This window comes from Gracilinanus agilis, chromosome 4, assembly GCF_016433145.1.
Source record: "Gracilinanus agilis isolate LMUSP501 chromosome 4, AgileGrace, whole genome shotgun sequence".
Classification (NCBI taxonomy): Eukaryota; Metazoa; Chordata; class Mammalia; order Didelphimorphia; family Didelphidae; genus Gracilinanus; species Gracilinanus agilis.
In genome coordinates this window covers 755,724-782,744 of record NC_058133.1, presented here as the reverse complement: position 1 = coordinate 782,744, position 27,021 = coordinate 755,724, and the positions used below count along the sequence as shown (strand labels likewise).

General features: G+C 55.2%; 1 protein-coding gene across 2 annotated transcripts in view; it reads right to left on the bottom strand.

The window, feature by feature from the left end:
• The window catches only part of ZZZ3 (zinc finger ZZ-type containing 3), a 68,855-nt gene that overhangs the window by 15,156 nt on the left and 26,678 nt on the right, over window positions 1-27,021 (bottom strand). For both annotated transcript variants that reach the window (XM_044671864.1, XM_044671865.1), the window contains exon 3: window positions 20,728-22,253. In XM_044671864.1, coding sequence (XP_044527799.1) covers window positions 20,728-22,202 — 1,475 coding nt within the window. In that variant the 5' untranslated portion in view covers window positions 22,203-22,253. The remainder of the gene's footprint in view (window positions 1-20,727; window positions 22,254-27,021) is intronic.

Genomic DNA, 27,021 nt, shown 5'->3' with positions numbered 1-27,021 from the left:
CGTGACATCTAGCATCTGCTAGTGCTGATTTGGGAGGGTGTCTCCATCACCCCCGGTTCACCGCTTGATGATCCTACAGTAGAGACGGCCGGGAAGCAAGGCCCCAAACTGGACAGAGGCCGGGCAGAATTCCCTCATGGGGGCAAAGTCCCAAAGACACTGCTGACTGGGATTCCCTGGAGCTCCTCCTCGCACCAAGGTTGGCTGGGGATGAACACTCGGGTCCAGACTAGCGCGGGCAGCCGGGCAGAGAACCCGCAGGGTTATTTAGCGCGAGTGAGTGTGCACGGCAGAGGAACATCCATGCAGTGTATGTTTGGCATTGGGGAGATGCCATTTAAAAGGATGTCACAAATTTCCTATGGACACGTGGGGACTGTGAGACCACATTTCCCGCGATTCCAATGGGTTTCTGGTTTCCGGTTTAAGGCGTGGGGCCGCCTGGGGCAGTTTAAATTCGGAGGAGGGCCTAGAGAAAGCCTCTTGGGTTTCCTGGTTAGCTGGCCGGCGTACCGGCAGTAAATTTAAATATAGTCAAGCGCGGTCATAGATATTTCACCAACAAGGCCATGGCTGTTAAAATATTAATTTCTCTTATACTATATGTCTTTATCATTTTTAATCGTAACAGCAGTTAGGAGACCGGAATGAGCGGCCTCTGCTACTAGCCTGCGCTTCTAATGAGCCACGGCTCTCGGGGAATAAAGGGCCTTTCAAACCCTAATCCTTGACTGGTTTTGACGCATGGCTGGGAATCACGGCCCAGGGTGAGAGTCCCCCAAAAGGCAACAGAGAGGCAACGGGCGGGTGGGAATAGGCTACGTCGCAGCAGGGAAAGGACACCAAAGAAGCACTGCAAAAGGCCCCATCTACGAAAGCAGCAGCCAGAAAAGACGTGGCAGTCGTGTGACAAGAAGGAGAGCGCCGGGACTCCACCGGCCCTTCTAGTGTCGAGGGAGGGTGCGGAGAAGTGTGGGCGACGGCTCGGGGAAGAGTCGTCACCCAAGACAGGCAGGCCTGGACGGAAACAAAAAAAGGGATAAAGGGTTTTCTCTGACTATCTCCTGGACTATCACTCACAGAAACATGGAGTCAATGGAAAGCCCCCTCCAGTTAATGGCCTAGTTGTGGCAGGCAGGCACGAAATAAAAGCAGGTTTTTGTGAGGTAAATGCAGCAAAGACAGGAACAACATCAGCCCTCTGCACACCACGGAGATGCCTGAGGGACGGGATCCAAAGAGAATGCTAAAGCGGTCATCTGCGGTCATCGCGTCCTCTACTCCTCCCCGACAGCCCCCCGGGATCGCCGCTTCCTCCCCGTGTCCAAAGCGACGTGTGGTCCCCCTGGAAGTCCTCACTTGGGAGGCGACTCAGAGGCTGCTGCACGAGGCCCTCCTGCTGGCCCCGAGGAAGGGCTCGAAGCCAGGCCAAAACCAGATCTAGACAAGAATCGATCTACACAGGCCACTTCCACCAAAGCCCTCCTTTGTCGTGCAGGAAACGAGGAACTCGGGGCCATGAGGCCTGCTGTCAGCCGGGCCAGCCACTGATCGATGAGGGCAGGCACCATGCGGAATGCTGGGTTTACCAAGAAAGGCAAAATAAATAAACCACCCAAATGAAAACACAGTGCCGACGAGGGTCCAAATTGGCAGCCTCTGTGCTTGTGTCACACGCCAGCAGGGTCAAGCCCAAGATTCAGCAAGCTGGGCTTCGGCGAGACAGGAGCCCGGGATTACGAGAGGCGGATGGACTAGAGACCAAAGTGGTGCCATTCGCCGGGTCCCAGAGAAAGAGTGGGAGCTCCAGAACACCGTGGGCCTCTGCTTCCCCGCCTGTGGACCCCAATGCGTGGCAGGGCCTCAGAGAGACGGGAGGCCCAGGGCCCCTTCCTTGTCTCCTGAGAAACCAGAAGCAACGGTGAGGATCCAACATGGAACAAGACACCAGTTTAAGCCTGGGAAAGGAATGCAACTAGGCTAGACACTGTTATCCCATGAAATGCCCGCCTGGTGAAGCCAGAAAGCCGGGAGGAACACCAACCACCTCGGGCAGCTGCTGCCACTCGAAGGGCAGAGAAGCCTCCTGAGGAGGAAGTGGAAAAGCTGAAACTTCAAAAAAAAACAAAGCCCTCGGCTCTGGTTTTCCAGTCGTGATGCATGGCTGGGAGAGTCGGCCTAACAAACGGCAAGCCAAGGGCCCCAAGAGCCACACTTCTGAATTGGGGGGCTGGAGAGAGAACTCAATGGGCCTGTTCAGTGGAAGGAGCGGGATCCCTGGGAAAGGCCCTCGTGCCGGCAAGGATGGAAGGCTAAAGGAGGAGGAGCCCAGCCTGCTGCGGGCCGGGGGGTCGGCGAGCATCAGACACAGCACAATGACTGACCGCCTGAACAACAAACCGAGCTAAGCTAAAAAGCTCTCTGCTGGCCAGACAGACGGTTCTGCGAGGACTTCTCTTCGCAAAGGAGCGCCTAAGGAAACCCGCCTCCCTAGCCACTGTGTCCACTTCATTTCCTGGCCCACAGCCCGCCCGTTCACAGAGATGAGGGGGGACGGGCTCAACTGGAGGCCAAACTTTCACCTACTTTTTCTCTTCTCCCCTGACCTGGGAATCTCAGGAACTGATGATCTCAGCCGCAGCTTACTAAGAGCCGATTCCCAGAGCAAAGCAGAGCGCATTTCCCTTCCTGCAATGCCCTTCAAGCCGAAAGAACCTGCGCTACAGGGGCAGGACCCCCGAGCTGTCCATGAGCCTTTGAACCCTCGTTTCTTCAGCTCTGCCCCCCCCCCATCTCACTGGCCTCCCCACAAAGCCTCTGAATAGCAGAAGCATATCAAAGAGGTGGAGACCAAAGCTGGGCATTGCCTAAGTTCCTTGGCAAGAGGAGCGCTGAGCTGACGGGGCTGATGAGTTGGCTACGTGTGCCCTAGTTTCCCCTCTCCCGTCCTTCTCGCTAAGAGGGATGGCTATCTGCACTGAAGAATAGCTTTACAGAGGAAGGTGACCCCAAAACAGAAGACACAATCTGCGAAATGGAAAAACAAGCAAAAATGTGAACTCCCCAAGAAGCCGCCAACTACAGCCAAGTAGACGGTGACTCCATCTGGAAGGCCTCGCCGGACCCGCCGTATAATCTCTCCCCAGCGAGAGGCGGACGCATTCAGCCAGTCTCCTTAGGCCTGGTTCTCAGTAACCAGAGCACCAGAACCGTCTTTCCATGGAGAGTGTTGGGAAGAGGTTCCACAGCTTCAACGTCCCCCAAGGGCTTAGAGCTGTTTTCTAGGCAGACAAAGGGAAGGGCTTTCAGGAGAGCCCAGGAGCAGCTCGGCTGCCTTTCCCTTCCTTTTCTCACGGTTCTGTTGGAGACGAGGGCCTCATTAGGCCTCAGTTCCTGTGCAAGGCGAGCTGCTGAACAGCGACTGCTGGCTGATGGCACCTGGTTGGGAGCCCTGCAAATCCAAGCCACCGGCCCATCTACCACTTGGCCCTGACCCGGGGATATTCCTGCGACTCCTAGAGAAGGCCCTGAAAATGGGCCGGGCACGAATCTGGGTCGGCTATGAAGAAAGAGAAGGAAAACAAGATCATTTTAACCTGCTGAAAGGTTCTGTTGAAACCCACAAGATTAAGCTGAAGAGGAGGGACTGGATAAATGTCAAAGCCCAGAGGAGTTGGAGAACAAACCTCCTGGCTGGGCCGCTAAGCCGCTCGGAGCCTCGGGGCTGGACACGTGGCCCTCTCCCCAGGGCCTAAAAGCTGGCGCTCCATCATTCCCTGATTTGCCAGGCTAATAATCCTGGGGGAAAAGGAGATGAGATTAGCCTGACATGACCTACTTTTTAGGAAGGCATCAGTGGCTTGTGGGGATTTTCCAGATGTTTACAAAGCATTCTAAAAATGTCCAGTGTTCAAATCATGCTGTGGCCTGGCCTCTGGGCCCTTCTCAAGGACTGTGGCAGCCCCCCTGTTCCCCACAATCTTCCAGTATCCTAAATGGCTCAATCCCCTCTGTTAGCCCTTTTGGTGTCCAAGGATAGAGCTGTAGTAGTCCTGGATGCTGCTACTCTGTCTCTACTTAGCTTTGCTTCCTCCCTTTGGTTCCACCTTTCAAGTTCAAGGATGGCTCTGCGTGAGCAAACAAAGGCCACCACACGAGGCCGTTCCCCGCCGACTCTCCACCTCAAGGCCTTCTTCTGTCTTCTTTTCCCCAATATGGCAATCAATCAACCAGAGATTAGATAAAAGAAGGAACCAACAGACAAAGAAAGCAAGCCCACTTCTTGGTTGTTCTCGGCCTTCCTTCTTAGGCCACTGTGAAATTTCTTTTTTTTTCCCCTAAAACTCTTAGCCCTTCTGTCTTAGAATCAATACTAAATGTTGGTTCCAAGGCAAAAGAGCAGCAAAGATTAGGCAATGGAGGTAAGGTGAATGGTCCAGGGTCACACATCTCTAGACCTAGCTCTCTATCCACAGTTATCTGACTGCTACGACTCTGAACTTTCAAACTCTGGGCCCCCGAGGGCGGAGCCAAGATGGTGAAGAAGGTACATGGACCCACCTGATCTCTACCAAATTATCTCCCAAAAAACTACACCATAATACCGCAAAGCAAAGCCACAAAAACGTGGGGTACAATAATTTTCAGCCCCAAACAACTTAGAAGGTTGGTCTGAAAGATCTAATGCCCTGCAGTGAAAGTGGAGTCCAAAACAGCATGTCGAGCTAGGCCTCGCTGAGGCAACAGGCTTGGGGGCAGCTGAATCAGCAGCAAAGTCTTCCTCGACAATCTAGAATTCGATAAACTCAAAGACCTCAGCTTTTAGGACAAGAACCCACATCTCGCCCAGAAAGGGACATTCTAAGTCAATTAGGGGAGCCCAGACTACCTGTCAGATCTATGGGAAAGGGGAGAATTTAAGAGCAGACGAGACAAAGAACATGACAAGATGTTACATGAATAATTTTGAACATATTAAATCTAAAAGGTTGGTACAAACAAAACCAATGCAACCAAGACTAGAAGGGAAGCAACAAAGTGGGAAAAAAATCTGTAACAAATTTCTCTGATAAAGGTCTCATTTCTCAAACATGTAAAGAACTAAGTCAATTTTATAAGAATCCAGGTCAGGTCATTCTCCAATTGATAAATGGTCAAAGGATATGAACAGGCAGTTTTCAGATGAAGAAATCCAAACTACCAATAATTGTGGGGAAAAATGTTCTCAATCCCTCTTGATTGGAGAAATGCAAGTCGCCTCACACCTAGCAGATTGGCCAACATGACAATAAAGGAAAATGACAGATTTTGGAAGGGACGTGGCAAAATTGGGACACTGGTGCATTGCTGGTGGAGCTGTGAATGGATCCAACCCTTCTAGAGGGCAATTCAGAATATGCTCACAGGGCTGTAAAAGAATGCCTGCCCTTCGATCCAGTAATACCACTACTGGGTCTGTATCCCAAAGTGATTTTTTTTTTTTAAGGGAAAGGACCTACTTGTACGAAAATATTTCTAGCTGTGCTTTTTGTGGTGGCAAAGAATTGGATACTAAAGGGTTGTCCCTCCACTGGGAAATGGCTGAACAAACGGTGGTATATGACGGTGATGGAGTACTATATGGTGCTCTAAGAAAACCAGAAAGACCTCCATGAAGTGACGCAGCGACAAATAAGCAGAACCAGGAGATCCTATCCAATACGACGACACAGTTAAACGTGACAGGCTTCCCTACTCTCAGCAATATGACGATCCCGGACGATTCTGAGAGACTTATGAGAAAGATGCTCCACCACCAGAAAAGAGCTGTTGGAGTACAAAAGCAGATGAAAGCATGTGATTTATCACTCGTCTCTGGGTACGGGATGTGGAGTTTGGGTTTTAGAAGATCATCCACTTACGAAAATGAATAACAAAGAAATAGGTTTAATGTGAAGGAAAAGGAAAAGTTAAAAGAGAGAAACTATTAAAACAACAAAGAAATGAACAAGGAAAAGTGCTCCAAAATTCTAGAGCCGGGAGAACTGAAAGAATCCAGCAACGAGCTTCTTCTGAAAGAGACCCCAAAAGCCAACTCCCAGGAACATCGTAGTCTCATTCCACAACTCGCGAGTCAAGAAGAAAATACTGCAAGCAGTCCAGAACAATTCAAACATCCCCGAGTTACCGTCAGGACAGCACAAGACTCGGCATCTTCCACATGAAAGGCCTGGAGGGCCTGGAGGATGAGCTTTCCAGAGGGCAAAGGAGGAGCTGCGACTTCCATCGAGAATCACTTTCCTAGCAAAACTGAGTATGATGTTGGGGGGGGGGGGGGAACTCAAGAAAATCATTCCTGTTCAAAAGACCAAAGCTGAATGGGAGCTTCAATTCAAGCCTGAGATTCAAGGGAAGCATGAAAAGGTACACCGGAAAGAGAAATCAAAAGACACAGAATAAGGTTCAACTGTTTACGTCCTTCCACGGGGAGACGATTCTCGCAACCCCGAAGAACTTGATCATGGTTAGAGGGCGGGGCGTGAGAGGAACAGGACAGGGTGCTAGAGTTGAACAATTAAATTAAGGCAGGAGAAAGAGAAATGCACTGGGAGGAGAGGAAGGGAGAGGCAGAAGGAGGTAAATTCTCCACATAAGTAGCACGTAAAAGGGGAAGACGGAGGCGTCAGGAAGGGGAGCCCGTGAACGAGGAGCAAACACAAGCGACTGGGCAGAGAAGACTCTCTCTAGGAAGGAGATACGAGACGGGGAGAGATCAGAAACTAAAGAGGGAGGAACCGGATGGAGGATAATAATCGTAAAGGTGCAAAAGGCACAGCGGTGAGAGGAATGTCCAAGAACACAATCATTCAAAGGATATGAACAGTCGGTTGTCAAAGTAATCGAGCTCTCGAGTCCTCTGAAAAAAGATGCTCTAAATCACTGTTAATCAGAGAAACGCCCGTTCAAAGAACTCTCGGGGAGCAGCCCGCATCCGTCAGACCGGCTGTCATGACAGAAAAGGAAAATGACGAAACTTGCGGGGGATGCGGAAAATGGAGACACTAAGTCCGCCATTGTGGCGAGCAGTCTGGACCGCTGTGGGCCCGGCGATGCCAACGCCCAGGGCTGTGTCCCGGAGATAAAAACCGGAGAAGGGGCGGGACCTCTGCAGCTCTTGGGGGGTGGGGACGAGGACCTGGAAGTGAGGGGATGCTCGTCCGCTGAGGAGCGGCTGAGTCCATGACTGAAAGCAGAAGAACCCTGTACAGGGGCAGCAACGCAGTGCCAACAGGTCCCCTGAACTGGGAATAACTTGGCTGGCCTTGGAAATACGAGAGCCAAAACTATCCCGAAGGCCTCGTGATCAGAAGCGCCTGACGGTGTCCGAATTAGAGGCCAGCAAACTTTTCCCGCCTTTTTCTGCATTTTTTTCCTTTTCAGCTTTCCTTCTACAAAAGGATCAAGCCAGAAAAGCGCCTGCCACGACTGCACCCGTAAAATCCCTATGAGGGCACCGGCCGCCTCAGAATCTTTTGAAAAATGAAACTGTTTTGACACACAATTGGAGAAACAAAGGAAGAAAAGAAAGAACCTCTGTCATGTGACCTTCCACACCCAAGATGCTAAGCCCACCTCTGCGGCCTCCGCCTCGGCCTCCTCTGGGGGCTGAATGCCTGCCCCTCTGTATTAGATGGCTGCAGAGAGAGCAGGAAGAGCCAGGAGAGGCGAGCGAGCCAATTCCTCTCGTTTTCAAGAGATGAAACGAGGGCCCAGACGAGGGACGTGCTCCGGGTCACTTGGACAGCAAGAGACAGGGCCAGCCTTCCAGTCCAGGGTTTCGGCCTTCAACCCAGCCTTTCTCCCAACGCGGAGGACAACGTGCGCTCTCGCTCTTGGGCCCCAGTGTTGACTTAGATGTTAGATGTGTCTGTTACTGTCCCCATTTTGCAGATGAGAAAATGGAGGAGAGAGAGCTCATGAAATCCTGGAGGCAGGCCTCAAACTCGGGCCTCTCTGGCTCGGGCGCCGGAGCTCAGCCACCTTTCTGTGGACGCTCTGAGACGTGCCCTCCCAGTAACGAGGGGGTGATGCCCAGATTTGGGATGATGGTCTCTTCTTAGACCAGAACGCTTTCCTGGTGCCCCACTGGCTAACAGCTGCACTACTCCCAGGAGTGGAGGCAAATGGCCCTGGGAATGACTCCCAAGTATCCCTGAATCCCTCACGCTAAGGACCCGCTGCTCCCCTAGGGGTACGGGCACCTCTGCCTTGCCACTCCTCCCCCAGAAGAGCCCGACGTCCAGCATGGCCCTTTGACACCCAGGTGAGTCCCACTGGGCCTTTGAACAAAGGGGCAGGTGGCCAGCCCCTTGGCAGTGATGCTTTTCAATTCCCATACCGGGAGGCCCAGGCCAAGTCAACAAGACGCAACACGCTGGCTGCTCGGGCTCTGGGTGACAGTCGAGCTTCACTGCCTTCCGTCACTTGACCTACTCAAAGACCGTCCCTGCTAAATCACCGGCTGGCCAGGGTCAGAAGCGCTCCTGGCCACGATCGGATGGTTGGAGAGAAAATGGCAGAACGCCGCGAGGCCCTCCCATCCCTGGAGGCGGCCCGCTGTGCTGGTGGCAGCAATTGATTACTACAGTCCAGTAGGCCCACCTGCTTGGTTTGGCACGAGGCTAAGATGGGAGAACACTGGAATGAGTCTGGAGTCTACAAGCCTACTCGAGGATGGCAGGAAACTCCATATCCATGGCCTGCTTGGGCCACATTCTCCTTATCCAAAAAAGGAGAGGACGAGGTCTTCCTTCCCAGCTCCAAAAAGTCCTGGAGGAGGCTGCCGTCTCCGTCTCCGGTTCACCTGACAGTTGAGGAAACTGAGGAAGTGTCTGCGGCCAGATCTGAAGTCTGCAGGCCCAGCGACTCTATCCACTGGGTCTCTGTAGGGCACAAGGAAACAGTCCAACCTCAAGCGGTGGTGGAGAGAGAACGCCACTCTCTTCTGTCGACTCTCCAGTCCCGTGCCCCTCGTGCACGCTCGGGCCCCCGCCAGGGAATGGATTTCTGTGTCCACTGGCCATTGGGCTGTCCCTCTTCAGCCAGCTGTACAAGGGAACTCAGTCTCTCTGCCCAGGGGAGACCCACAACCGGGCCCACTGGCTCCCCCTCAATGACTCATCTGAGAACCAGCAGGACCGTCGGACTCTATTTCCCCGTCTGCTATCATTTCCTTCTCTCTCGGCTTATAATCTGCCAGAAGGAACCTGACCAAGTGATTCGAGAGAGAAAAACCGCTTCTGTCAAAGGTCCGAGGGCAAACCTCCTACACAGGCAGGAGGGGAACATGTGTCCAAGGGGGAGCTGCAACTCGTCAGGTGGTCAAGGGCCTAAAAGACGGAGGGCGCCGGGCACACACAGACATGCCGGCGCGTCCGTGTGCACACGAGGGTGCAGAAGAGCAATCTGAAGCGTCCCTCGAGTGCCCGGGGAAACGTTGAGGCATACGAAAACCTTCTTCGGCCAGACGGAAAGCAGAAGTTGTCAAGAAGCGGAGCTGAAGAGCATTAAGGGAGCCTCTTTCGGTTGGCTTCCAGGCACAGGCACGAGCTGAAAATGAGGCCGTGATGCCAAAGATGCATCATCATCCGGGGGAAGCTGATGCCACTCCAGCAGCGTGAAGGCTAACAGCAGTGAAGGCCTGGCTAAAGGACCCAAATATTCCTTGTCTTGGGTGACAGAAGAACCTCCTCAAATGCACCGTTTCGTTCAGGGGAATCAAAACAAAACGGGAACCAAACGCTCGATCCAAAGCAAACTAGTAAGCGTTAAAGACACAGGAACTGTTTAGATTCGGCTTGGCGAGCCAGCTCCGTCCTGCCGCACCAGTTAGTACAAGAGGTTCGCTTGTAAGTGCAGCCTTATGTGAGGCCAGTCCCGGGAGCTCTTTGGTAGGGAATTCCCCGATGAGGGAGCAAACTCCCCCTGCCAAAGCAGGTCGGCCCCTTTCTCTTAAATTACAGCCCCCAAGCGCAGCCTGAGGCGTTGAGGGGTGAAGGTCTCGCCCGGAAGCCTGTGGCCTGTTGGGGTCACAAATGGAATTTGAAGCAAAGTCTTCTTGACTTTGAGCCTTTACCGACCTCAAGCCAGAAAGAGCCGACGTTTCCCAAAGGAGTTCCCTTTGAACATCTCACCTCCCGGCATCCCCAACCTGGCTTGGGGGGAGAGATCGGAACACAGCACCTAAGAGAAACCTTCCCAAGATGCTTAGCATAACCCTAACCCTAAATTCAGCTAAACTTCAGGGGAGAAGAGGCACGAAGTTACAATCCAACAGACGGCCCATGCACAGCCCCAGGAGATGGAGTGAAACCCCTCCCTGAAGTCTGGGATGGCATTAAATGGGCAAGACTGACAGATACGAGACAAGATCTTAAAATGGACCACAAAACGGGCGCCACGTTAGAGGTGCCACATCGGTGAAGCCACGGACCCAGTGAAATAGCCAAAGAGAAGGGCTCGATGAGTCCCAATTATTTAATTTTTATGTATTTTTATTTCTATGATTTTAAATGCGAAAGACCTGAAGGAAAAAAGATGAACCTATTTGACTAGTCGGCTCCGTGTGGATTTTAAAGTAACCTTCGGGCTTCAGGCAGAGCCCGTCCCGGGGAGGCCCCCCGTTGAACTGGAGCTCAGGGCCCTCACCTACGGCCAGGCTAGCCCTATAAAATCCACATTGGCCATAACTCCGCCGACAGCGGCCTAGAAAACTAGGACCAAAATGGGAGTCAAACCCTTTTTAAACACGTGGAGGCGCAAGAGACGTCTGAAATTCAACCCGACCAAATTAACCGCATCATTTGTTGCCTCTTCGCCCCCTCGCCCAGGGTCCGGCCACTTCATCTCTCAAGGGAACTCCTGAAATAACCTCCCATTTGTCTCCCGTTCCGACCTACCTTCTACAATACGATTCTCAACAGCACAAGTCAATCAACAAGCATCCATGAAGGCCACCCTCAAGTCCACCCACCATACTGAGTGCGGGACGACTCTCCTTGTGCTCAAGATGAGCTCGGCCTAACAGAGGAGACGAGCCACTCGGGACCACAGAGAAGCTCTGGAGTCATTAAGACACCAAGATGAAGGAGAAGCAGGCGCAGCCCCCTGCTCAATGAACTGCACTGGCTCCCTGTTACTTCAGAAATCCAACCAAGTCCTCCATTTAGCTCGGACAGCCCTTCACAACTCAGTTCCTAAGTCTCTGCCAGTCTCGTTACGGATCATTCCCTTCCCTCCCTCGACAAACTGGCCATCCGAACCAGACTTCTCTCTGCTCCTTCCCCAAGGGAACTCATCTCCCACTGCCAGGCCTTTATTCAATACCACCTTTTGCCATTTTGTAAAAGGCCTATCTATCCCTTGGCACAAAATACTGCATGGATGATTATCAATGTCACTAGTGAATATTTTGAATCTTGGGGGAAAAGTGCAAACCTAAATAAATGCAGTCAGATACACCCAAGACTCTTCCCAGTTAACAGCATCTGCCCCAAGCAATGGGGGTGACGTGACCTGGCCAGGGTCACACAGCTAGGAAGCACCCGAGTCCAAATGTGAAGGCAGGACCTCCCGTCTCGAGGTCAGATTTGAACTCCCAGAGCCGAGTCTTCCTGCCTCTAGACCAGACGCGCTGTTTCCTGCACCACTGACTGCCCAGAGGTTACGCTAAGCAAAGTACAAAATTTAAGAAATCATTTTTTAAAACTTCCCGCTAACGGTGACTCTGGAAAGGAATCCGATTTTTAAAGTCGTGCCTGCAGGTGCTCTGATGGGAACGAGAGCCCAGAGGCCTACCATGAGGCCCGAGGACTGGCATCACCGAAGGATTGCTTGCTCTGGCTCCAAAAGCAATATCGAGGAAGTGGACGACGTGGCCACCACATACTCCAAGAAGCAAGGCTGGGTGGTGAACGGCTGGTGGGAGAGCCAGGAAGCCCCGGATTCAAGATCTGCCTCCTCCTGGATCGAGTTCCTCTGGTCCTCTCCCACACCTCAGAGAGCTGCAGAAAATCGGGCACTCGGGCTGTGGCCCTCGCCATGCCCAGGATCGCTGGAGGCTCTGTTTGTGTTCACCACACGCTGGTCAAGAACTCGTCCCACCTGGAAGGCCCGGGGCGGGGCAGCCTTTTCCAGATGTGCCCCAAGCCCGTGAGGGCTTAGCAGAAGCAAACGGCAGGCCTAGGGCACAGGCCAAGTCTCGCGCCTCCTCATCTGAAGCTCTCTCCACGAGCCCACGGGTCCCGTCTTGCCCTTTCTCCCTTGAGATATTTGCGGGCGACGGGACAGGCGCCCAGCACAGAACGCAGAGAGCAGCCCTCAAAATAAGGAGCTCGGGCCTTTGGGTAGAAACATGGGCTGTACTTGGCCGCCGTCGAAGCCCAAAGGAGAGGATGGCCAGGATGCGACACTCTCGTGCCTTTCTCTTCCGGCCAGGCCAGGCCACGAGAGCTCAGGGACGCTCACTGCTGTCCAACGGCGCTCCGTGGATCCTGGGGCAGCGCAAGGCCAAGAAAAGGAAGACAATTCCATTGGGGCTACCATCCCGCAGGCACTGTTCGGAACTAGAGCCCCGAGCCCCGGAGCCGCTTCTTCAGCTCACGTCGCAGCGTGGATACTCAAAGGCAGGCCCGCTGCCTCCCCAGAGCCAAGCCTCCCACCACGCGCTCAGCTTTTGGCACGGGTGTGAGCGGCGCCCTAACAGGGTGAAGAAATTTGACAAAACGATGTCCCAGAGGCGCTGGGGAGGGGCTCGACAGAACTGCTTGGGAAGAAACATCGATCTAGGCAGGAGATCGTCCCTCCTAGCTAAACCGACTCAGCTGACAGTTAGCTGTGGCCAAGAGCCTGGAGCACCGGCCATTTCCTTTCTGGCCCATTTGACAGATGAGGAAACTAAGGCAGACTGGGTGACAGGATCTGCTCGGGGCCACCCAGGTGGTGTCTGAAGTCCTCCTGATGCTAGCAGAAAGGAGAGTGGATTCTGTTGCTCTTGTTTTTAAGCAGATACCCTCAATCTGGCCAAATGCCCAGGAGCGTCGTCCCTCAGGAGAAGCCACTGGGGAGCTCAGGCAGGCCACCAGTCACCACGTGGGACTTCCCACTGACTACAGGCCAGTCCCAAAGTGCCAACCTATCTCAGCTGCTCCCACAAGGAGAGCCCTAGAAAACCTTTTCAATGGAAGGCGGAGAGGAAATCTCAAAAATATCGAGCACTGGCAGCTTCAGGTGCAGGAGTGCAGACCCGGGCAAGCTACTGCCTTCTCTACGGGCAGGAAGAAAGACAAAAAAAGTTCAGTTTCAAGAATGGGGCTTAGCAAAAGGGGTCTCTAGTCTGGGCGTCCCCTCGGCTCGTCCAAAGCCCAGAACCACGCTCAAGTTTGCCTGAAGAAACAAGCGGCAACGATTCCGGCTTGTACAAGGGGGACCAAGCAGCGAGCCAAGAATGAGGGCTGAAGCAGGAAAGTTCACAGAGTCAAGAGGAGGGGAAGGTGCCGGGGGGCTCCGCCCGTTCAGAAGGACCCAAGACAAAACAGGACAAGGAGGCCTTGAAATCGCCACCCAAATGCAGCACGGAAAGAACGTCCTTGTGGTCCACAGCCCAGGACGGCCCAGCTAGTAAGAACGACTCCACCCCCCTCCCCCCACCGCTAAGAGAAACGGAAGCGCCCTTCTGGGGTTCTGGGAAATCAAAGCCCAACGAGACAAGAGTCCCAGCTGCCTGCAGACCAACAATGCTCCCGGGCGCACGGCTGCCGCCGGCTTTGTGAAGGAGAAGAGAGCCTGAAACTCCCGGCTCTCCAATGGAGTTGAAAACACGCGGCAGCGCTCAATAATCACGTGAAGGACCCGGCCGAGCCGTGTTGAGCTCCTCAAACGCTGGCCTGGAGGGCCCTCCTTTGTCACGTGAAGTCAACGGAGTCCGGCACGCCTTTTGGGGTCGCTGATGCAGCGTGGAGGGGGCAGAGCCAGGAGGACACGGAAAAGAAACGCTGCGCAACGATCCAACGTACCAGCTTGGCTACCGGCAGCAACGCGTCGAGCCAGGACGCTCCCGAGAGGCTGCTGGGAAAGAACTGTGGGAGCAGAAACGCAAAAGAAGAACCCGTGTGTGCCTGGGGACGTGCTCTGGGCTTAGGCTTCAAAAGATCGCTCCAAACCCCAAATGAGGAATGTGGATGGCATTTGTACCACCCGGTGGAACTGCTCGTCGGCTCTGAGAGGGACGAGGGACGAGGGGAGGGAGAGAACATGAATCACGAAACATGGAAAGATATTTCAAAATAAAAATTAAAAATCAATCAATCGATCAGTGAATAAAAGGGCCCCGAGGCCTGGGGAAGAGATGCTGGGAAATGGGTTGGCCACAGCCTCCGAGCAGGCCGGGTCGCCACATGGGAAGAAGAGGCCCAGAGGGAGAGGCACACGCACAGCTCCCCACCCCCACCAGCTCCTGACAGCCGCCCATTGTGCCCCCCACTGCCAGCTTGTGCTCGTCTGTCCCCATTACGGGGTAAGCTCCTGAAGGGCAGGGCCTGCCTCTTTGTGTATCCCAGTGACGAGGGCAGTGCCTGGCACACAATGGGCACGGAGCGTTTGCTCACTCTGGACACGATCAACAAGGTGGCCCTGAGGACAGCCTTCCTCGCCGGGTGACCCTGCCAAGTGCCTTCACCTGTCAAAGGAGCGGGAGAAGGACACGGCCAACCCTCCTCCAGGATCTCTGCCAAGAACACCCCCCAACGGGTCACCGAGAGTCCGACGCAGCCCAAACAAGTGAACGGCAACCCTTCAGAAACCGCCGGCAGCTTGGCAGGGACCCTGAGAAAAACCCTGGTCCCTGAGGCCTGCCAGAAGCTGAGGCTGCATAGCGATAGCCAGCGGGAAGAGCCTGCGGGAGGGCGGGCCAGGAGGCCACAGGCTGCACCACGGAGCGCCTGGAAGGAAGCACCGTGAGCAATCCGGGAGAGCCAGGAGGGAGTCCAGGAGCCGGGAGTGCTTTTCTGTTTGAGGGGCTTTACCGAGTCACTTCTGGGCGACAAGGCCCTGGGAGCAGCCAGGCCCATCCCGGTCTGACCCCGACAGTCGGGCGGCTGAGCGTGTGAGGTCAGACCTGAACACAGGAAGGCGAGCCTCCAGGGCCCACAGAGCCGGCCGGGGCAAAAGGCCAGTTACTTCCAAGTCTGCAATGCTGAACAGATGAAGACTCCGGGGGCAGCAGAGTGCTGAAGTGATGGCGGCCTTCCTGTCAGCAGCCTCAAGCTTCCCGAGGAACGAAGAAAGGCGAAAGGCTTCAGAACCAGAAAAAAGAGAGAGGCCTCTCCTGGGGCTCCTCTGGGAAACAGGAAAGACCAGGGAAGGCTCAGAGCAGAGGCTGCAGCCACTGAGGCAGCCCCTCAAGAGAGGGGAATCCAGGGGCAGCTAGAGGGCCAGGACTAAGACCCTTCTTAGCTGGGTGACCCTGGGCAAGTCACTTAACCCTGCCTGCCGACCCCACACTCCTGCCTTAGAGGGGAGACAGAGACAGAGAGAGAAAAAGGAAGGGAGAGGGAGGGAGACAGAGTACACCCCAACTGCGCCCTCGCTCGGCAGCAGCTTGCTCCGCACAGGGGATGCCCCGTGAGGGCTCTCTTCTCAGGCCTGGCCGTCTGCTCCTCTTCACTGCTGACAACGAGGCCTAAGTCCAAAGGAAGTGTCCTGTCAGAGGCCCCGAGCATGGCCAGAAAGGAGGCTCCAGGGCACCGCAGGTGCCCATGGGCAGCATCCCTCACAGAAGAGGCTCACTCTGGGCTCCAGCAATGGGCCGAGCACGGGAGCTTGGGTGGGTCTGTGAAGAAGTCGGGGGTGGGGGCTTGTCCGCCCCTTGCCAGGTACTGGTGGCCCACAGGGATTCTAAAAGGCTGTGGGGCAAGAAAAACACCTCGTGGCCCAGGATTGCTGGGAAAGCCTGAAGCCTGGGAGGCGGAGAGGATTCAGGACAAGAGGCTCAACTAGCCCAGGAGCCTGGGAGCTGAGCAAATCACTCCCAGAGTGGAACGAGTGGCCCGAAGGAGCCGAGAACGGCATCGTGAGTGGGGAAGCAGGGTGCCAGCAAGTCTGGGAGGCATCCTTGACCGTGACAGCAAGGTTCAATCATTTCCATCTTAGAAGGGGGGGGGAGGGGAGTGGGGGAGACACCTTCAGGGTCTGCAGTTCAGAGTGGCCCCCAGGACAGAAACCAGAAGACGCCACAAGAAAGCTGCCATCTAGATTGCAGCACAATACTGTGAACATCCTCAATTCTGCCCCAAACCCTGTTCATTAAAGGAGGCATCTCTAACGAACACGAGTTAACGTGAAACATTTCGTACCCCTCAAAGTGAACTTGTCTTGGTGGCGGAGGATGTGGGGTATGAAAGCTGCCCGGAAGAGGTCTACGGAGGCTCTCTCAGGTGCCCCATCTGGGGCCCGGCCGAGAACCAGGAGGCAGAGGCAGCCTCCGCAGAGCGGACCGAGAGATTCTGGGGCCTCTGAGCCCTCGCTCAGAGCCAGCCTACCTGGCATTGCATTGGACTGTGGTCCATCTGTTATCCCAAACTCTGCAGGTACCCTCCAGCCTGGGCTCTGTCCCTCCATTTCACCGGGAGCAGGAAGGAGCATCCTGCTGCAAACAAAACTCCACCGAATGGCCATAAAGTCCACTTGCCTACCCGAAGGCAGCAAGCCAGAGGAGGCCCGGGGCTCCCAAGCCAGCTGCCCACTGTTGGGGAAGCCCCTCTTCATCCCTTCGCTTTCTAAGTGGCCTAGCTCTGGTCGGCTTCCTCGGGAACTTCAGGCCCACGGGACTCCCATCCGTCATTCCCATCTTGGCCTCACTTCCCTTCCCAGCCCAGGGTGGGGGCGCCTGTTCCACCTCCAGGAAGACTCCCAGCCTAGAACCCCTCATGCTCCAGAACCTCTCCCGGGGCCCTTCCAGATCCATCGGTCACTGCCTGACTTCTTCGGGGCGGCCTCGGCCGCCCAGCTGCTCCGGCCCTTGACAATCAGGAAGCAAGATCGAACCCTGGGCTCCCCCGGACGGCAGGGTCAGTTCTTCGGCGAACGCTGGGCCTCTCCTTACCTGCCTACTCTCCACACACGAAGGCCAAAGACAAAATTTCTCACTGTCCAGACAGAGCTCATCGTGCAGCCCAAAAAGAGAGGCCCGGAAGTGTATCAGCAGCTCTTTCTGCGTAGCGACGGACAGCGGGGCAAACTACGGTCTCACCCGAAGCAACGATGACGGCGAGCTTCAGGGAAATGTGGGGAGACTGTCTGAACTGCGAAGGGAGCAGCGCCTCTGGAAGGCTTCAGAACTATCATCAATTCAGGGAGCTGAGGCTGAAGGGAGCCGCCATCTCCTGAGAGGCAGGCAGGGGCCACACTCGAGATGTGCAACGAGACAGCTTGCAGACTGGTCACGAGGGTTTTAGTTTCTTTATTTGTTTTCCCACGGGGGGGGGGGAGGGGGCGCACAATCGGTTTTCATTCATTAACAAAAACATAAAATTCCTTGAAAAAGAAAAAGGCTTTAAAAAGTTCTACTGACTTAATCAAAAACAGTCTTTTTTTAAAGCAACTTAATGAACTCAGCGAGAAAGCCCTGAAACCTCCGAGGCATCTTCACTTTCTGGCTCGCACCCAGAACTCAATCAAACAGGGAAGAGGAAATTCGGAGGGAGGAAAAAACACAAAAAGGAAACAAATGTCAAGAACTTCTATCCTCCTCTCTTGTCCACTTCTGCCCAGAGATCCTCCCCCTTCCACCGGTCCATCCTACACCAGGACGGAGCCCTCAAACACAGCTGGGCTCAGCCCCGACTCCTCAGCTCCACAGCCCAGCTCTACTGCAAGGCCCCAGCCTCATGCCCGGCTCCTTGGGTTTTCCAGGAAGCCTCCCCAGACTAGGGGGATCTCTTGACGTGTTGGATCACCCAAGTGAAGTTATGAATGACAAGAGAGCACGTCAAGCGGATCACCGTGAGTGCATCATATTGAAAAGCTTTTGTACAAATAAAGCCAACGCAGCCACGGTTAGAAGGAAAGCAGAAAATGCAGGGAGGGAGATTCTCTGGACGGTTTCTCAAATAGAGGCCTTATATCTGGCCTCAGTCACGTCCTGGCTGGGTGACCCTGGGCAAGTCACTTAACCCCACTGCCCAGTCCATACCATTCTTCTGCCTTGGAACCAATACATAGTATCCATTGCAAGACAGAAGGTAAGGGCTGGGGGGGAAAAGGGCGAGTGTTCACCCTGGCCTCGGAAGGGACAATCCAGAAAGAATGTGCCACACAGAGCAGGGAGTCAACGAACGAGTCTCGAAGTTGGAAACAGCAACCTGCTAGGGTGGCCCTGCTCGAGCAGAGACCAATGTTCTGACCTCGACAAATAAAGCTTCTTTCCTGTTTGCCAAGGGTGGGGGGAGGGGAGGGGGCGCGACCCGAGGTCTCCAGGGTCTCGCTCTTGGCTATCTGAGGTTCTGAAGCAGCTCCACGGCCCAAAGCACAAGGAGAACACGCCTTCCTCTCTGCGGCCCCCCGAAGGCACCGGATCGGAAAGGACCCATGCTACTGGGCCTCCAAGAAGGCAGCCGCTGCCTCTGGCTGCAGGCGTGACCCAGGTGGGAATGCTCGACAATGACTTTGGGAAGGACACACAACACTGGGCCCACGACTCCGACCTACGGATCACTCTTTGGTCAAACTGTGGCCTGGCCATCAACCTTACTGAACCATCTATGGCCAGGTATGGCACCCAAGATGGGACCTAATCTTAGAGCTGGAAGAGACACGGGAAGACCGCGAGTGGCTCAAGGGCAGCCCTGGAGCCAGACGACGGCCTGGCCAAGACTGGCTTCCAACCCGGGCCCTTGAGGCCAGCCGCTCGGGAAAGCTCTCTGACCTTTCTGCACTGACTCTGAATAGATACACGTAGAAGAAGAAGAAGTCTTAGAGCAGTTTCAAAATGGCAGCCCCGTCGAGGCGGGTCACGTGCCCTTCACATCAGTCCTACTCCGAGACCTCTCACGACAGGATGCGAATCAAGAGGAGGAAAAAGCTACACCGAGAAGTCACCGTTTTCTGGAAATGCCACAACGACTGACGAGTGGCCACCCTCACAGGGCCCTTTTTTCTCCCAAGCCCCCATCCCGGCAGCTTCCGGTTTACTGTCCGTTAGCTTTCACTACACCTTGAAGCCCTCTTCAGCACGTTTCCACATCCAGACATGTCTGCATCTCTCTGCCGGGAGCTGAAAACTCTACCCTGTCCCCGGCGGCCTCTTCCCTAGGTTAGCATCATGATTAGTCAAAATGGCACTGAAAGAGCCCTTTAAAAAAGGGGAACGAGTCAGCGGATGGTTAGCAGAATAACTGATTTGGAAAAAACTGGCCACACGATGATTGAAAAGAAAGTGTATTTTATAAAGTAACAGAGTCAGCGGAAACTCGTGCGTTCTGAGGAAGCGAGCCTCGTCCTCTCTTAAGGTCTGTCTGCCCGTGAAGTCGGGGAAGAGCCGACACCGCTGCACCCCGTCACCTTCTCGCTCTACCATCGGCACGGTTTCAATAACAAAATCACATCCCAAATGGGCCCTCATTTACCTCTTCTTCGCCATCTCCATCTCTCCACCTGGGCTGCAAACGGGTCAACCCAACAGCTTCGTATTTGTGTCAAAGTGGAAGAAAAGGGGAAAACCCGCATATGAAAAGAAGGCTGAAATACCAGCGGGGTTAGGGTGAGTGAATGGCAACACCCGAGCTGGAACTCTCCACGAGCACAGCAGCAGTTCTGGACCGTCACGTCTGACGACAAGAACGTGGGTCTCGGTGATGCCCCAATTATGCCAGCAACCCTCGCGTTATAAGCATCACAAAGCTTTCAGGCCAAAGAATTAAAGGCCGCCTGCAAAGGCTTCACTGTGCCCCCCGTCAACATTTTCCCCATAAACAAAAGCCAGAGAGCAGCATCGATCCTGTCAGACTGGAGAGCACCGACACGGTTTACCTCACGCTAAGGAGGGCCTAAGGGCGCCTCGTGGCTGGCAACCTCTTCCCGTCCCATAATTACTCTCTCCACTTACACAAGGCGTGGACAGGCGGGAGGTTTCCATGTAAAGAACTCAGCTTAGGGGACGTGTGAGCAGCAACACTTAAAGGCTGACAAAAGGATGTCATTATGGAAACGTTTCCAAGTAGTAGGTAAAATCTCAGCTTTACAAGACCGTGCAGGCGGCTGCCTATGCACGCAGCAGAACTTTACATTAATTACTCGTTAAAACCACGTTTGCACAAGAAAACGTCATGAGAGAGACAGAGATCAGGCAAAGAATGCTTAGCGTTAAACAGGCTGTCTAGCAGTTCTGTTCTACGATGCGGGCCAGACTAGCAGGGTGCCAGCCAGGCCCCCATAATGGCGTGGCTTGAAGCTGTGGGCAGCTCAATAAGGGAAGGGGCAGGGGAGGGGGCTAAGTGAGCTGGGGGCGGCCCGTTACCGGGAGCCTGGCTCCACTGCCTTCCCCTCCCGCCCGTCAGGGGGCCGAGAGCAGGCTTCCCGTTGGGGGATGGGCCGGGATCCCTGAGATAAGCATCTCGCCCCAGCTCTGGGGAGAACCCGCACCTAGCTAGGTGGCCCAAAGCAAGCAGAATGCACGGTTACCATGGTTACACATACTCTTTGTTGTGTTTCAATGCCACATGGTCTGACTCAAAGTAATACACGTCAGGCTCCTCCTCGTCGTCCTCTGGCGCTCGCAGGGCCGCGCTCTCTTTGGCAGGGGCCCCGTACCCGGGAGGGAGCCTGGCCTCCGAGGGGGGCGATCCCGGGTCCCGGCTCATCCCCTTGCCGGTCAGGACAGCGTCCTCGGAGTCCGTGGGAGAGCCGTTGACATGAGCGCTAAGGGGGATGCGCGTTTCCGCTGGGCTGGGCTGGTCCTCGTCCATCTGTCCATTTTCTCTGCAAGGAGAGTTATTTTTGGTGGGGCTGCCTTTGCTCGGGGCAGCCCTCCGCGGGGACGTCCTCAGGGTGTAGCGGTGCTCTTGGGGTTCGGACAGAGAGCTCGGGGCGGCGGAAACACAGTCCGGGGCAGGAGCAGGCGCGGGCTCTCCTGACACAGGAGCCCTGGCACGGCCGGCCCCGGCAGCACCGTTGGGGTTCTCATGCGCCGGCTGCTCCCTGGAGGCACACTCTCCTACCACATCGACCTCTTCCTCAGAGTCCCTTAAAGAAGGCTGGCTTTCCGGGAGGGGAAGCGGGGCTGGCTCGGCAGCGAGCTCACCGGCCGGCTCCTCGCGCGGGCGGGCAGCTCCTAGGCTGCGCTCCTCCGGCTCGGCCTGCCCTGGTGACTCTGTGCAAGGCACATTCTGGTCTACGACACTCTCCTCTTTCCTGCTCTCTGGCAGGCGGGAGGAAGGGGCACCGCGATCCCCATTTTCGGCCACGGGCTGTTCCTGCAGCACCCGGGAGGCGGGAAGGCTCTGTCTGGGGCTCCCGTCAAGAAGCTGACAGTCATCACAGTGGAGAAGAGCAGAGTCCCTGTCATCCAGCCCGTTCAGAGCCTCGTAGCCGGCCGCCTCCGGGGACCCTTCCCCGCTGGAGTTTGCCTTTTTAATTTCCCTTTTCTCACAATCATCCAGTAGAAGGCATCGACAAGCTCGCTTAGCCCCCTGGGCATCGGCACCATTGTCCACCGCGGAGCGCGCTCGCTCTGGAGACCCCTCCTTGTCGCCTTTGGGGGGGGACTCTTCCTCGGAGCTGCTCGGGGCCTCCGAGCGCAGGCAGCGCTTGAGCCGCTTTAGGATGGGGGAAGCCGCTTCGGGCGGCCTCCTGTCGCAGCCGTCCAGGGCGAGCCGCTCGGCATTGTCCTTTTCGGAGGAGGAGAGCCCTCTTTTCCTCGGGCTGACCCAGAGCTCCCGAGCGCCTGGCTGCCGTGGGTCGGCGCTCCGCCCGCCGCCGCCGCCGCTGCCCTTCAGAGTCTGCACGAGCTCCGGTCTCTTCTTTGGCGATCTTGCACGCACTTGACAATGGGGAGATCCTTCTTCAGGGTGAGCAATGCTACGATTCCTTAAAGTTCTACCACAAAAAGTCTCATCCAAGCCGTTTAACCCCACTGTTGATCTGGTGACGCGAGTAGATCGAGAAGCAGCCATACTATGGCAAATCCCTAAATTACGGCCATCATGATCCACTCATTGGGAAACCTTCAAAAACGTAAACAAAATAATGAGAGAAAAGTCATAGTTAATAGAGCCACAAAGAGTATATTCAAAGTCACAACTTTTTCATGGAAGCTCAACTAATGCTAACTTAAGCCCTCCACCACGTCTCTGGGGAGCTCTAACTGGGTGCCAGGTTCACGCTGTCCCCCCCCAACTTCTTTGGGTTTTTGCGGCTTTTTTTTAACAGGCCGCCACCTTCCAGGCTAGCGTCAGCCGCCTCGTACCCTTACGCCAACTAGTGCGCTCTCCTAACGTTTCCTGGCGGGGGTGGGAAGAGTCTGCTCTTTTCCATTCTCCCTCACTAAAATGAGTGGCACGACAAGCCCCGTGACAGCGGACTCCCGGGTGGCATCCAAAGGAGTCGTCCTTGCAGTGCAGTTTGGGGGCCATTAGGTGGCTGGCCTGCAGGGGTTAGACACGACAGTGCAAAGTTCAGGGTCCGGAAATGGAAGAGAGGATTAGGAAGGAAAGAGGGACTCCGAAGGCACGAAAGAAAAGATGGCCCTCGGGAGCAGCACCGAGTCCCTGCCTCCTCTCCTTCTGACTTGGGCCGATGGGGTTCTAGCCAGGCCTTTGCTGGGGGGAGAGGGAACAAGACGGGCCTGCGACATTTGACTGGCCAAGCCAGCAAGGCCACTGCTCCGGAGAGGCAGGGCCAGTTTCCAGAGGCTGCTGAGTGCCTCTCTCCCTCCCTGCCTCCAAGCACACCAGGGAGCTGCTAATCCATCTTCACTTTCCTTTCTTCTACTCGGCTCTATCCTTTCCCATGAGAAGCACTGCAACGTGAACAGGCCGATCTGTCCTCCTTACAGTCCAGTCGCCTCGTATTCTCAGCTAACTGAATGCCTGAAAAAAGAAGCAATCTAGGAGCACTCCCTGGAGAAGGCCCGAAGGTCAATCAATCAGTACTGATGAGGCTCCCTGCCACGGGCCCTCAGATACCGCCGTCATCCGAAGGGGACTGAACTGGTCAGAAAATCAGCAGGAAGAGGCCTGAAGAAAGGAGGGGCGCCAGGGCTGTCCAGCCTGGTCCAGACGCTCTCGTGCCAGCTCTGGGTGGGGGACGTAAGAAGGGCCCCGAGGCACCAGCCAAAGTCCTCTCCCTGTTGGCGGATCCCCGCCCAGGGCACTGGGATCTCAGAAGGGCAGGACCCAGAAGGCGACTCGCAGGCCTTTCTCCGAAGGTGCTGGATTTAAGGGGGCCCCGACCTCGGACTCCCTCCTGTTTAGCACCTGGCCAGGCGATGGCAACCTTCCAATCTAGTCCTTGTTCCCATTCCAAAGCATCAGAACGGAAAACTGCCACAGTCAAGTCCTCCATCTCCCGTAAAAGAAGTCACGGCTGGAATGGAAACGTCCTTCCCAGGAAGGGGGGAAGCAGCCGGAAGAAGAGGCTCCCTTTTGGCCCAGGCCGGGCCTGAGACTCTTTAGCCCGAAGGGGACGACATTAAAACACGAAGGAAGGTTCAGAGGAAATAGAACATCCGACATTCCGGTGAGGCTCCACACACGACTGCTCTAACTCTGCCAAGTCCTGCCTAGCCGGCTCCTTGGCTCCGGGTCTGACCCAATGCTAATTCCCGTCTAGCTTCCAGCGAAGGGCTGGTCCTCTCGCCGACCAACGCGAGCCAGACAAGAAAGAGATCTAGACTCTCCGACACAAAGAAGGTCACTGCTGGTCAAGCTGAACCTCCTCTCTTAGAATGGATACCAAGTATGGGTTCCCGGGCCGAAGAGGGGTAAGGGCTAGGCAATGGGGGTTAAGGGACTTGCCCAGGGTCACCCAGTCACATCTCGAAACACCGAGCCACCCAGCTGCCTGACAGAGAAGCATCTAACTCCAGTTCTAGATGCCGATTCAACTCATCCTCTGCCATCAGTTCTGGTCTCCTGTGAGGTCAGGCACTTGTATTGCTTAATAGGTACAGATTCAGGAATACATTTAAACAGTTGATAAAGCGGTTTCTCTGTACTCTAACCCTTTCCCGTCACTATTCACCAACACTGATTTCAAAGACTTGAAAAAATGTGAAAGGTTCTAAATGTAAGCGTGTCTATTCTCATTAACTGGCCTGTGCTCCAAGGAGAACAGCCTCATTCCGGTCCTGCTAAAATCTCTAATGAGGCGGCTGCTGGGTGACTCAGTGGATGGAGCCAGACCTAGAGACGGGAGGTCCTGGGTTCAAATCTGACCTCGGACACTTCCTAGCTAGGTGACCCTGGGCAAGTCACTTGACCCCCACTGCCTGGCCCTGACCAACACACCGACAGAAGGTGAGGGTTTAAAATAAATCAATAAACGAATGGAAGAAAATCTCAAACTGTATTCGGCTCCGTCTTCTCCTGCCACCCAGCAGAGCTTCAGGACTTCCTTGGGCTCCGATGCCTACAGTCCAGGCACACTGCTGTTACCAGAAAGGGTACAACCGAGCTAAGAAAGCTGAAAGCGCTGCATTCCCACCACAAGCACACATCCTGCGGGCCACTGAGGGCTGCAGACTGGGCAGGCGGCTGGAGAAGCCCTGGGGGCGAGTGAAGGAGTCACCGAGAGGCAGGATGGGCCACCGGCTTCCAGGAACTGGGAGGGCGTTCTGGGGCAGGACTTGACTAAGACTGCTAAGGAGCTCAAAGCACTCCAGCGCCAGGACACAGAGGGCACGGGCCCCGCGAAGGAGAAGTGACCGAGAGCCCCTTTCCTGGCAGAATGAAGAGAGGCGCGCTGGGCAGGAGGAGACGAGCCCCCGGATGGCCGCCTGCTCACGGAACACGTCTAGCCCGAGAATGCCTCAGCCTGGGCCTCCCTCTCTGCATGCTCCCTCCGCCGCTTTCTGACGTTCAGTCGCCCACTACTTCTGCAGAGCGCTGGCTTCTCTTCTTGCCTTTCTGCGCTCTCCTGAAGGTTTCCTCCCTCCCTCTGGCTGCTTAGAAGTCCACAGCCACGGCCCACAAGCAGCCCCAAGATCGCCCAGAAGGGAGCAGGAAGAACGTGGTGGAAAGCTGCCCCCGCTCACACGTGCTGGACAGTCTCGGAGCCCAGCCAACAGGCTCGGTGCCCGCCAGCTCCCCCAAGACATACTGATGGCCAACACGAATCAGAAGGGGTGTGTTGGGGGGGGGGGTGCCAACGCCCCTATGGATGGAGTGAACGCCAGTCAGGGAAGCAGCGTAGGGAGCCTGCTGCCTGCTCAGGAACTGGCAAGAGAGAAGCAGGAGGAGTCCAGGGAAACGAGAGGGTTTCGATCTCTCGCCCCATTCTTTAAAGAAGGGGCATCTCGGGACGAAAACAGGGAATCGCTGAAAAGTTCTTTGTTCTTCCCGAGGGCTCACCCCTGCGCTTCAGCCAGAGAGCAGAGAATCCCATCCACCAACAAGGGGGGACGCTCCTCTGTTCATTTGGCCTCCCCTCATGAACAGTCCTGAAGCAGACGCTGGCAGCTCCCCATCATCAGAAAAAGAAATCACTTCACTCCCAACGCGGCCCAGGCACCTCGTGCTGAACCTCCAACAGAGAAGGAGAGCCACGGCCGAGAGAGTCACCAATTTACGTTTCTCCAATCCACCGAGGAGGAGAGAGCAGACAAGTCACAGCCACTCCCACGCCGTTCCTCAGCAGTTAACTTGGCTGTATCGCCAAAGAACTCACGAGGAAAAAGAGAAGCCTTCTTTGGAAAACTTTGGGGGCTCTGCTGAAGGGCTGATCCAGGCTTCCTCCCATTTCCGCCAAGAGGCAATAAGAACCTCATAAATTCTTCGGCCGATGCCCTTGGGCAAACGATGGTCACACGGGTAGAAGTGAGTGCAAACCTCGAGAGTGCTCAAAGGCAGATGCCAGGCATTTCCTCGGAAATCAATGAAGCCCTCAAAGCTGGCCACAGGCAACAGCTTTCTGCGTGGACCTGAGGTCGCTCCCCGTCAAACGTCAGAGCGCCCAGGAGGGAAGGTGCACCTCCTTTCCAGAAACGGCCACTAGATAACAATCCCGAGAACCTGAACCGTGACTGTCCGTCCCAGGACAGAGACCTGGGCAGGAAGACGCCATTAGGGTGGGTCAGAACGGAACAATCTGATACGGAACGTGCCCACAAACGGCCTGACGGAGGCTACGGGACATGCTGTGGAGTGCAAAGATTCGTGGGCAAACCCTACATGGCCCGGAATTCCTCCAGGTCCCATTTTTTGGCCACTGAGAGGACTGAGATCTCTCCTATTCTAGATGGGCGGCACCGTGGCATTCGTTAGGGGTCGTGGCGCCCAACATTCTCGATGCAGGCCTGTTGTCCCCCGCTGGCTTCTCTAACTTCTATCGTTTTTAGCCTTACACATTTGCAGATGACCTGACACTGAGGAGGAGTCAGTTCGAAATCATTCAATAGGCTAACCAGGGGGTAGCTGAGTGGCTCAGTGGATGAAGAGCCAGACCTAGACATGGGAGGTCCTGGGTTCAAATCTAGCCTCAGACACTTCCCAGCTGGGTGACCCTGGGCAAGTCACTCGACCCCCATGGCCTAGCCCTCATCACTCTTCTGCCTTGGAGCCAGTACACAGTATTGACTCCAAGACGGAAGGGGAGGGTTAAAAAAAAACAGGCTAACCAACGGGCAGAAAAAATGACAAGCAAACATGTCCTGCAGCCCACGACAGGGCCTGGATGGAGTTTAAAATCTCAGCTGCACACATCTGGAAAGGCAGAAGCTGCACTAGGAAGGCCTGGGCCCTTCTGTGGACGCACACACAACCTTCCTGCGCAGCT